General features: G+C 35.2%; 1 protein-coding gene across 1 annotated transcript in view; it reads left to right on the top strand.

Moving 5' to 3' along the window:
• LOC104166534 (centrosomal protein of 44 kDa-like) overlaps positions 1–5811 on the top strand; it is a gene marked incomplete at its 5' end in the record, with an annotated part of 7399 nt that extends 1588 nt beyond the window's left edge. The window contains 4 exons of the mRNA XM_009706500.1: positions 2265–2334; positions 4394–4521; positions 4780–4817; positions 5629–5811. Coding sequence (XP_009704802.1) covers positions 2265–2334; positions 4394–4521; positions 4780–4817; positions 5629–5686 — 294 coding nt within the window. The remainder of the gene's footprint in view (positions 1–2264; positions 2335–4393; positions 4522–4779; positions 4818–5628) is intronic.
• Positions 5812–11531: the final 5720 nt, after the last annotated feature.

The following is an 11531-nucleotide window of genomic DNA, read 5'->3' as shown; positions in this document are numbered from 1 at the left end:
GCTACGGTTGTGATATGGCTACATTTGGCGTATCTGTCAGAGCAAATCCAGTGCGTTAAGACCTTTTCATGCTGTTGAAAGGTCCTTGTGTGCACATTATATAATTTCATATATGTACACATGTAAGTATTTTGAGATGCAGTGAACCATAGCATCAATTTTGTGATCACATGCTTAATTTCAAAGTGTATTTGCATATGTATCTCATGTGTATCCTTCGGATACTGTCAGATGCTTTCCAGAAGTTGAAAACCCATGTGGAAAATAGCTGATCAGTGTTGCATTTTTCTCTGTAGTTGTAAAAATGTTGAATTTACTCGTAGCCAGGAGATGTGTGAGTGTTGCTGGCCCAGCAAATTTGAAAATGTTGCTAATGGTTCTATAGAAGACGTGTTTTTTTTTTTCTGTGTGCCTTGAAAGCATGCTACTTAGGCAAAGTCTTGAAACAGAGAAGTGTTCATACTGATTACTGGGTTATTTCTAAAGGCTGTAGCTCAAATGATACAGATTTGACATTCTCAATCACTTTTTTTTAAACACAGTTTCAGGTCAGTAATGGCTCAGGTGATTTACCATTTGAAATCAGTGTCTTATGGATATTGTAATTTAATTATCAGTGGACATATGTCCAAATAATACCACCAATAATAAAGTTTGCTGCTAACAGCTTCCAGAGGCCTTCAGTGAACGGCCGTAGACAGCTTTGCTCCTGTTTAAAGCGTATTTTATTCAAGAGATAGTGATTGCATCTATGACAGTAGCAGCATGGGAAAGCTTGTGTTTCAGACTAGGCTTGTTCTTTTATTTCTGTAAATTTGGCTTATTACTTCAGTAACATGTTTATTGCAGCTTTTCAAAGGTTTGGAATAGTATTTGGAAAATACTTAACATTAATATCACTCCAAAATTTCCAGTAAAATAATTGTATTTCTGTATTGCATCTTACTGAAAGAAGTCATCTGCAGAAACAAGTTTGAATATAGTTTGTGTGTGGCATTGTTGCTTGTCATTTTTCAAAGCAAAATAAGCTGGTTTTTATATTAAATTAAAAAAAAGTCTTTAAAACCCTAACTTTTTTGCAATAGGCATTTGAAAACTGCCAAGAAATAATCCTTTGGGCCAGAGAATTGCTGCTTCTTTGTTTCATGAAATTCCATCCAAGTTGTGTTTCACAGATATAGAAGCAATTCAGAATTACCCCTTTCTTCTTACTCTTGCATTTCTCAGTGAACTCTTGGCCTGTAGCCAGCATAGCAGGAACACTCCAAGATCTGTCTTGCAGTGCTGCCAAAGGAGCAGCAGCTGTGCATCTAGGTCTGGGAATGTCTGAAGGCTCAGTTCCTTTCACTGAAATTAATTTGGTAGCAGAAGTAGTCAGTGCAGATATCATTTTTTTTTTTTTTTTTAAGAAGTATCCATTATTACAGTTTTTCCAGCTTCTTCCCATGCAATACCTACTATTTCTCCCTCATTCACTTATTTGGGTATAATACTCTCCTGTTTACCGGAATAACTGTATCAGTTTATAAACTGACATACTTCACTGAAGGCTGAGATTTCAAATCATAAGGATAAATCGTTGGTGAAAAAAGTCTAGACGCTGTTCGAGTGTTGGATTTTTTTTTATCTTGAAATTGGAAAATTGCACTCAAACTTTTGTTGTTAGTACAACGTTGACTTTGTTTCCTTGTCTATGAACAACCTTTTCTAAGCTAGATTGAATTAAACTGAGAACCTTTCTTAAAATAGCGTGCTCTCATTCAGGAGCCTGGGCAACTAGCTTAAAATAGACTTTTGTGTTCTAAGCTTTTAAGTGGAATGAATTTCAGTTCATCTATAGGCTAATTTTGTAGGACTGAGGAGTTGCATTTCTGAGTATCAACCAGAAGTAGAAGGTACGCTTATTCTGTTAAGGGAACGGTGGCCAATGTTAAGATATAATTGTTAGCACAGGCCGAGAACAGTCTATTGTTAGTTCTACTCATGGCAAAGTTATATGCAGTATATTTGGACCTGGTTTTGACCTGTTTACAAACAGCAATATTGATATTAAAAAAAGCCTCTATGGAATAGACTAGTTTTTTAATGCAGTGTATGTATGGAAATCTTGTGGGTTTTAGTCCTGTAAAGACATTTGTGCAGTGCCAACATATCTAACTGGTGTAGCAAATGCATACATAATGAGTATTTAAATAGACTTTTGTTTGGTCAAAAGATGATTTAAACAGGGTTTATGGCTAAAATGTAGTAAACCTGTATTTCAGAAAGACTTGCCTGCAAAGTTCAGTAATATAAGTCAAGAATGTACTTCTAGTAGGATTCCAGTTTCTCCTGGTGAGTATTAACAATTTTCTTTTTAATTAACATCCTATGCTAAACACTTCTCGCTGACCTTGAGTAAAATAGTGGGTTTTTTTTAAGTAGACAATTGCAATTTAGTGACCTCTGAATTTAAATGCATGTTGCAAGTTGGTGGTTAACCTGCTACTCAGTTCATGTTTGTAATTTATTCTTTAGAAGCTTTATTTACTGAAATAGTTTTTAAAGCATTAATGAAAATATATAGCATAGTAATTAGTAGTTACAAATAACTCTACTGAAAATCTCAGATGCAAATTTAATTAAGTTGCTATAGCTAAGGCTGTGAAAAACAGTATTATCTGCACTTTAAAGCAGTTACAACGTTTTAAAAATAAGCTATTCATAAGTACAAAAGGAATTGTATGTGCTTCCATGGGTTTGTTATAATAACAACAGTGTCACATTTATGATGTTGTTTACTTTTATAATGGGGCTCAGGACAAATCGGGGTATTTTCATTCATAATCCATGTTGTTTTTCAAATTGCCGCTGAACGTTCTCTATAGCTTCATCCCTTTTGAAGCAGTTAGCAGGTATCCAACTAGCATTTTTGCTAAACTTTCATATTTCGAAGAGCAAGACAAAATCTTTTTCTTCCATTTCCAACTTAATTTTGAGAACATACAGGAAGTAAATGAAACGGCCTTAAGTGGGAAAGAAATTAAAAATGTTCCCCAGGCCATAAGTAATTCTTCTGTCTTCCTCTTTAGCCCCTACCTTGCATCATTCTCTTTATTAATTTGGCCTGTTTCCCCTATGGCAGCTGTTGCTCCTACCACCAGTAGTAAGGAGGATATCTTATTTCCCGTTCTCACTTATTAGGCGTTTTTGTCCAGTGTTGGGCTGTTGCATTGAAATTAAAAGTGAATCTCAGTAATCCAGTTTCCGTGGAAATTAGGAATGCAGTTTCTTGGTTATGTCAAAGTTTGGTTTAATTTTGAAGTCTCAGAAATGGGACCTTCTTTTTACAGACCTTAGAAAGCTTATAACATGTTTACTTCCTTTCGTAAGGTGGTTTGTGTTTTTTTTAGTGCTGTGTTACTGACACTTGAGGACTTCATAGTCAGCGAGCAGGCTGATGGTCTTTAAAAGAAAATTTTCATATTTTCGGACTTCTAGAATTCTTCTGAATTTGTTATTCCTGTTTTTCTAAAATATGATTCAGGAAAATTTAGGCATACAAGTTGTGCGGTCAGTCTTAACTCTTCTGTCTGACCTGTACAGTACTCGGAATGCTTTGATACTCTTTTTGATTGTACTGCTCTTCCGGAATCACAGCTGTACAGAAGAAACAATTTTTAATTTTAATTGATTAAAAGTAATTTAATAGTACTTTCAATGCAGAATAGTGTAGCTAAGCATGTTCTAAAGGTACGATCCATAGATGGTTGCCTTACTAAAAATTAGGGCATGGGAACACTTTTCCTCTTTGTCTAAATACTAAATTCTCTTCCCTGACCATAGTATTCTAAAATTGCGAAGAGTGTCAGAGCCTTCCCAATGTAAAAGAGAAGTCTGTTTCTGCTGAATGGATGCTAAACCTGTCCCAGCAGGAGGAGAGCTAGGGAAACAGCAAGAGCTTGATACAAATTTTAAGCTAAGCAAGAAGGTGATGATTTTGTTTATTTCTGCTGCTTATAAGACAGGTTACGTACCACAAATTAAAGACATGTTTGAACAAGCAATTTATGATAAAAATAATATAAACTCTTTGAAATTACTATTGAATGTTTGACCCAGTAATTAGACTTTCTTAAGTGTTGCTTTTGCTGTAATCAGGATAAAGGTAGCATTCCTAGTAATCTTTCTGGAATTTGTTTAGTGTGTTACACATAGTATGGTGCACTTACCTTGTTCTAAGAAAATGAGAAACCTATTTTGGACCCTCACCAATAGCTTTTCTTTTTCCGTCTCTAAACAATGCATTCTCTTCTGTTATTACATACTGTAAATCAAGCTATTTGATAGCTGACCTTGCAATAAAAGAGCAAAAAAGCAAAGGTGATGCAAACCCCTGAGTATTTCTCCATAGATATGGAGAGGAAGGAGGAGATGCCAGTGAGTCTTCATCAGTCGTCCACATACAGTTCGCTATTATCCACAGATCCATCTCCCAAAGCCGTGACCATTAATTCTCATGATCTGACAGACATTTCAAAGGTAAGCAGAACTGGCAAATGCTTAGTTAATTTCCTCTCTGAGGTCAAGAGGAGAAGTAAGCGCTAGTATTAGTTGTATATACTACTACTGAAAAACAAGGAAACCATGCAAAACTACATCTAGGTCTGTCTCATAAAAATACTTTTGATATGTAAACAGTGCTTAAAGTCACATTTTCTCTATGAATTTTTAGGCTGAAAATCCATCTGAAGAATGTTTGCTTTGAAGAGTTCACTAACTGTTGCTTTTAAATTGCAGGAGACAACAAGACAAAGAATGGAAAGGATAAGTAAAATGTAAGTAATAGGAAAGGGCATCAGGAATTCATTTCCCAGGAGGGAGTTGTACTGGTCTAAGGCATATAGAGAACATACATATGTGTTCCAAACCTCAAAGGTCTCTACATCAGGTGTGGCATTTCCTTATGACTCTACTGGATAATAAATCCACTTTACAGGTCTGTATTTGTGGGATGAGTCAATGTTTTGGTTTCTAAAAAGCAGTAGAAAGCATCCTTAATAGTATTAACTAGAGATTAAAGAGTGTTTAGAATCTGGTTGACAAGGAATAGGAATATTATTTATCTCCTGATAGGAATTCCCTGGTACTTGTAACTTTTCTTCATGAAAAATAACTACAGTATCTTAACTCTGTTTTTTTTATTTAAGGAAAAGTAAAACCAATTTCGGCCAAAGCATAGTGTTAATCGTATTAAGGTGTATTTGATACTAGTCCTGAGATCTGTAATGAAAACGTTTTTGTAAGAAATATTTTTATTACACTTGAAGAGAAATGCATTGCTGTATAATGTTTCTTTAGCAAGAGACTTCTATTCTATAAGTGCCTAGCCTGAGAAAAGCTGTAGCCTTTTTTGTGATTTAATTTTATTGCGTGGGTTATGTCTTTTGTTATGTATACTGAAGGTTTATTGATATGTGGGTAGACATTTAAAATACAAGCCAATTGCAGAGGAAAAGGGGGGATGAGAGGAAACTTAAGGCTTCATGCTGCTTGTTAGTAATTTTGATTCTTTAGAAAGTTAAAGGCAAGTCAGTTATTTCTTACTGTATTTTAATGAGTGTGTGTGTAAACAAAATTTATTTCCAGAATTGAAAAAACCTCAGAATTGTTGAAAACATCGAGCAACACCTCTGCGAAGACCTGAAAGCACGGGTCTTCAGACCTGGTCTCTGTAGACTTATGGATATCAGAACTAATATGTATGTTTGTACAGCATTAAATTTTTAATATCTCAAATTTGTAATGACCACCAATACTTTTATTCCTTTGAATAAATATTTTCCTAGTGCATCTGTGTATTGATTTCCTTCCCTCCAGCCCCAGTTTCTGGATTTAAAAATTGTTCAAATAGCTTCATCCAGGTCATCCCACCCCTCCCCCTGCCCCTTGTAAAGTGAAGTCATTACAGCAGTGTATTTTTGTGTTGACATTTGTTAGCAGTGTGCTAAGTAATATGTTTTTTAAAGTGCAGGCTTGAGGACCGTGGTTTACATCCTGTTGGAAATATTCCAGCTGGGACTTGCGTATTACACCCAAGAGGGTTTCTTACATACCATCTTACCATCTGTACTGCTGAATGAGTCTTATTGAAAACTTAAATACACAATTTAAAATCTGTACTCTTTTTGCTGTTTTTTTAAATATAAATTTTCATGCTGAGCTGGAGAGCACCAACACGTTATGGCTTCCATTAACACTGACAAAGTGAGGGTCAGTTTGATCCTAAACACTAAAATGTGCAAGTGAGTCCACAGACTTTGACTGCAAGAGATGTGTTGAGTGTTTTAGTGCTCTTGCCGAACACATTTTAAGACCAGCAGCACAGATGGAGACCATCCAGTATACAAAGATACACAACGTTTTTATGATTTGAAGCTGAATTAAAATTTCTCTTTAGAGATGTAAGTAGATGTAAGACTTCCATAAACGTTATACAATCAAACGAAAGATGTGTGAGGTTTGGTAAGTTTAATTTATTTATTACTCTTTGTAAATTGGTAGCCTATCATGTGCTATAATACTCGCTTCACTTAAAAAGACTTTTGGAGTTTGGTATCACAAAACCAGTGGATTTTTTTGGCGGTTTGCAAATGAAGGTAAAAGCAGCTGTTTGACATTATGCTGTAAAAAGTGATTTGTATGCTTAAACAATAATATGATTTTTTTTCTATAACCATATGTTATATAAATTGACTTTATTTTACATACAAACAGAGGAATGTACGGTGATCCATTATGTTACATAAACTTTAGTTGAGGGGTTTTGGACTTTTGCAATAGAACTTACTTTTCCAGTTGTTTAAAAAAAAATAAAATAATAAAAAAAAAATTGGAAAGTTCAATGATGTGCACATATTTTGCTCCTTACTTGAAAATAGACCTTGCAAATCACTCTTCATTACCCTAACAGTGAAAATAAATGAAATTTTTCTTCTAAACGTTTGACCAATTGGACAGAAAAGAGGTAACATTTTTCTAAGCTAGGACTACAGCACCACCTTGTGGAAATCTTAATACACAGTAATTACCAAAGGAGGGGAAAAGTATATTCTTATACAGTTATTACTTTAAACCAGTAACGATCAAATATTTTGAAATATTACCTCTCTTTAATTTTTTCCTCTTTGCCTTGGAATCGAAGAGGCTTTTATCTTAAGTAAGGTAATTATACTGTGTGATATTTGATAATGTTCATGGCAGGAACAAGAACAATGAATCTGCAAAGGTGAGAAGTGTTAGTTAATGTAGGTGATTACTGTTACGGGGATTTATCATTGGATGCATCTGATCAATGCAGCGAGTGTTGGAAAAGGGCCTTTCTGTAAGTGTGTAATTTAATGTAATCTATTTATAATATCTTAATTTAGTACTGTGAAATTGAAAATCCAGAGTTGTTCAATTATTTCCTTCTTCCAGAAGCTTAAATGCAGTGCTCACCTCTGCGTGATGGGATTCAGCCTTTGTAATTAAAGCCTTTGCTTCTGTTTTCAGGACCAAGCAGGAGCTCACTTTGATCAAACTGAAGCCAAGGGTGTTTTACTGTTAGGGCAGTGGAGCTGGTTTTCTAAAGGTCTTTCTTTCACACTTGCTTTTTTTAAATGAAACTTGGTTTTGGAAGATGGTAGCATCTTCTGAAAAAGAAATATTTATAGCATATTCAAACCCTCTTTACATGTTTGAGTTCTGTAACTTTTTTTTTAAATTCACTTCTGTCATTGGAAACAGTACTAGTAATGGTATATATTGCAGTAAAACTTCACCAAAGCAGTGCAATGCTGGGAAATTTATGTCATGACTGAAAACAGCAACAGGTTTTGAATCGTTATTGATGCACTGCTGCTTTGAGCATTGCCACGACAGTCAAAGAGCTGACAATTCTACATGTGTGAACAATTGCATGGGTGGATCTTCCTGAGTGACAGGCACTGTTAGATGCCTTCTGAAACACAAGTTAAATAAATCCAGAGATTATTCCTCACTGTAGTTTTTGTCATGCCTAGCTCTTGCCAGTGACTTGGAAAAAAATTTCCTGTTGTTCAAGATATATCTTCTGTGGTTATAAATCACTAGTTGAACTACTGCTGTTTCTTAAAGTTACTGAAATTTAATTAGTAGTTTAAAAATATATATTATTTATTTTATAGTTAAGAGTTGTTTTGACAACTCTATTTCCTTAAACATCAGTAGAATAATTCCACCTTAAGTAACTGAAAGTAATTATACATTATGTGGGACAATGAAGCATAATTGCATTAAAATAGAATGCTAAACCTGAAGCTTCTAAAAAAAAAAAATACACTTATATTTAGAATCTTGCTAAAAAAATTATTAAAACATACAGGATTCCCATTAAGATTTTTTCTTTTTACTCTGCCTTATCTAGCATCAGTATGCACTTTGATTCGTTTACTGAAATTAAAACATGATATAGAAAACATATTAAGAATTCTCTCACCCCAAATCTGTACTATTGAAAAGCAGTCTGATAACCTCTCTTAGTTATTTTCAGTTTGTGTATGTACTGTTGCATGTTGTGGAATTCTAGTGCTCAAAATCATAAACACAAAGAAAATTGTTGCAGTTATGACACTAGAATATATTCTTTATGATGTTACTTTTGATGTTTAAGATCTGATACTTAAATTTTATTGTAGACCACTCAAGTTTGGTTGTACTGAAGTATGAAGCAGGCTCAGTTCAGTTATATCCTGGTGTTTATGCCTAACTTGGAATTGTTTTGCATCATCAAAAGTGTGTTCAAAGCTCAAAGCCTCAATTACTAAGTGTGTCCTATTTCCTTGTAAGTGTATCTAATTTTCTTATGCTTATTCTAGAAGCTCTTTTATGTGTTTCTGTCCTGGTGTAGTCTCATCCCATGTCAGGCTCAATTCAGTTTCTAGCCCAACAGCAAACACACTGCAGAAGAAACCTGGACTTAAAATGTTTTTTAAAGTGTTACTCTCTTTTAAAAAAATTTGCCTGGTACGGAATACTACTTATCTTGAAATCCATTAAGGAGAAGATCTCTCATGGAATTTGCAGAACTGAAATCTAGACTCTGTGGGGAAGGAGGTTGCTTGGTTTTCCTTCCCTGTCAGTGTACCAGTGATTAGTAGAGCCACTTTGTTTGAATTCTAACATAAAAATAATTTTGTTGCTCTCTTCTCCACACCGCCCCCTGCCCCAGTAACATGGTATATTTATTATGGAGTTTTGAAGAAATATTTCAATGTGAAAAATACTGCATATGTATTTTTTTATTTTATTTTTTTCAGCTTAATCTGCTGGTAGCATGTAGTGTTGTGATTTCAGTTTTCTTCTCTTCCTGTGAAAGATCCGATAGGTGATCGTTCTTTCAAGTGAGCTATAGTTTTTAATTTCCTAAACAAGAGTATGTGTTGAGTTGTGGGGATAGCTGTCTGGTGCCCATACGGCTTCACAGCCAATTTTAATGTGTTGCTGAACTTGCCATTACAGCCTGCGATAGAACCAGCCTATAAGCCTATTGCTTGTACTAAACCCAATTTTTTTTTATAATGGCTATTTTGTGCCTTCCCCCATGCCCTTCCTTCCCTTACTCATTGGCGCTTTTTTTGTTTGATCTATTGTCTATTTTTATTTTATTACAGTAATGAAAAGCTAAAATCAAGCATATGGACACACTGAAGTCTGAAGTTCATTCTTGTCTTGTAAAGGTTAGTTTTTCTGGAGAAAGGAGAGTAAGATGATCAAAATGTATGAGAACCTGCTAATATTTGTGGAATTTACTTAGGTTTCTATTAGAGATGCTTAAAACTCTTTACTAATGCTCAGTGAACAAGGGTTAAAACAGCTCTTTCTATCAGCTGCGTGCTTTGACATTGGAGGTAAGCCATCATTTCGAACAGTCACAGTTGAAATATATTCCACCTTAAAATTATTTATTTGGCATTAAGTTCTCTTTCCAAATACTTTATGCCACCTTAGTTCCTTCTCAGTTTCTTTCTAGGGTCTTTAGTTTTAACTTTCGATAGTGAAAATCTAAGTAGTTCACTTATAATCCTCAGACAGCTAAGTATGCTTCTTCAGGAAAGGTATTAAATCTACAAAAACTGTTCAATAACAGTGTGTTGCTTCTGTGGTATCTGGGCAGGCTTCTGTGCCATAAAGGTCTGTGTGTCCTTTGCAGGATGCTTAGGACGATGGAGTCTGTCAGCTGTGTCGGACGAGCGATCGATACAAGGGGACTAGTTAAAGCACTTTGGACTTGAGTATTCCAAATGGAGAACTAAATACTAAGACTATGATATTCCTTCACTTGAGCATCCTACAGCTTATTTCATGAGGGGCAGTAAACTTAGCAGCTCTGTTTGCAATGTGACCCTTCTGAGAGAGAAAGATGCTATATCTATGGCTATAAAACTCATCCTCTTCAGACACTCTCCAGAGCAGATGCTTGATTTGGAAGAGGTGAGGCTTTTTACTATCTGGGAGAAAACTGCTGTAATTATAGATTAACAACAATAAGCAGTAGTGTGGAGCACTGATATTCTAATACAGTGATGAGTCGTGGTTTTCCCCTCCCCTTTACTGTTCCCTTTATTGTAAAAGAAGCTTCATATGCCATAAAGCAAAATAACTTTTGACAATAGGGTCCGGAATCAGCAGAAATAGAATTTTGTCAATGTTAGGCTTATAAAGATTAATGTTTAGCATAAGTAATATCAAAGAATGTTATACATCAGGGTATTTTAATCAAAGACGCAATTATATTTATAAAACATACTCCAAGGTTTTTAGAAACTTTCACAATTGTTTGTCTATTCTCATCTTACCTGGTGTTGGTGCGCTTCAGTGGGTGCATGTTGAAATATGAACTGGGATTAAGAGAACTGCAGTTAGGGAGCCTTGAATACTTTCTATGGATGCTGGGAATAGTTTCACAAAGCTGAAGTTTTTGGCAGCTTTAAGGGATTTCCTCCCACTGCTGCTCGTTCCTACCCGACTATGCTATGAACTGCACTTTAACTGATGTAATGGCAGTATAGGCTGCAGAAAATACCTTGTGAGGGGTATTGGTTGAGGTTTTGTGTTTTGTTTTTTTAATCCACACTAGCTCTGTGATCCAGCTTATGACACTGCATACAAACACTTGCGTCTGAACCTTCAGCTGGAGCAGCATGCTGTGGTGTCAACAAGTAACTGGGCAGCAAGAGAGAGAATGGGTCAAGTTAGTGGTTTACTGCTGAAGGATTCTTTTCTCTGAGCCTGTAGTGAGCTAGAAGTGAAGAAGTTCCTATGCAAAGTACCAACATATGTATTCATGAAAACTTGTTTATTGTATGTTTAATTTATGTTTGAATTGACTGAACGAAAGGGCAAATGTGTGTCTGAAAAAACATGGAAAATAGGACTAAAGGGAATCTACATTTTGGAACTGGATCAGTTTTCATGTGTTAAAGTAGCTCTATAGCTCTATTTATTACATGTGCTTCTGATTATTCCCGTCC

The sequence above is a fragment of the Cariama cristata genome, unplaced genomic scaffold, assembly GCF_000690535.1.
Source record: "Cariama cristata isolate BGI_N322 unplaced genomic scaffold, ASM69053v1 scaffold14210, whole genome shotgun sequence".
NCBI lineage: Eukaryota > Metazoa > Chordata > Aves > Cariamiformes > Cariamidae > Cariama > Cariama cristata.
The sequence above is the reverse complement of the archived record's forward strand: the minus strand, read 5'-3'. Positions and strand labels throughout refer to the sequence as shown.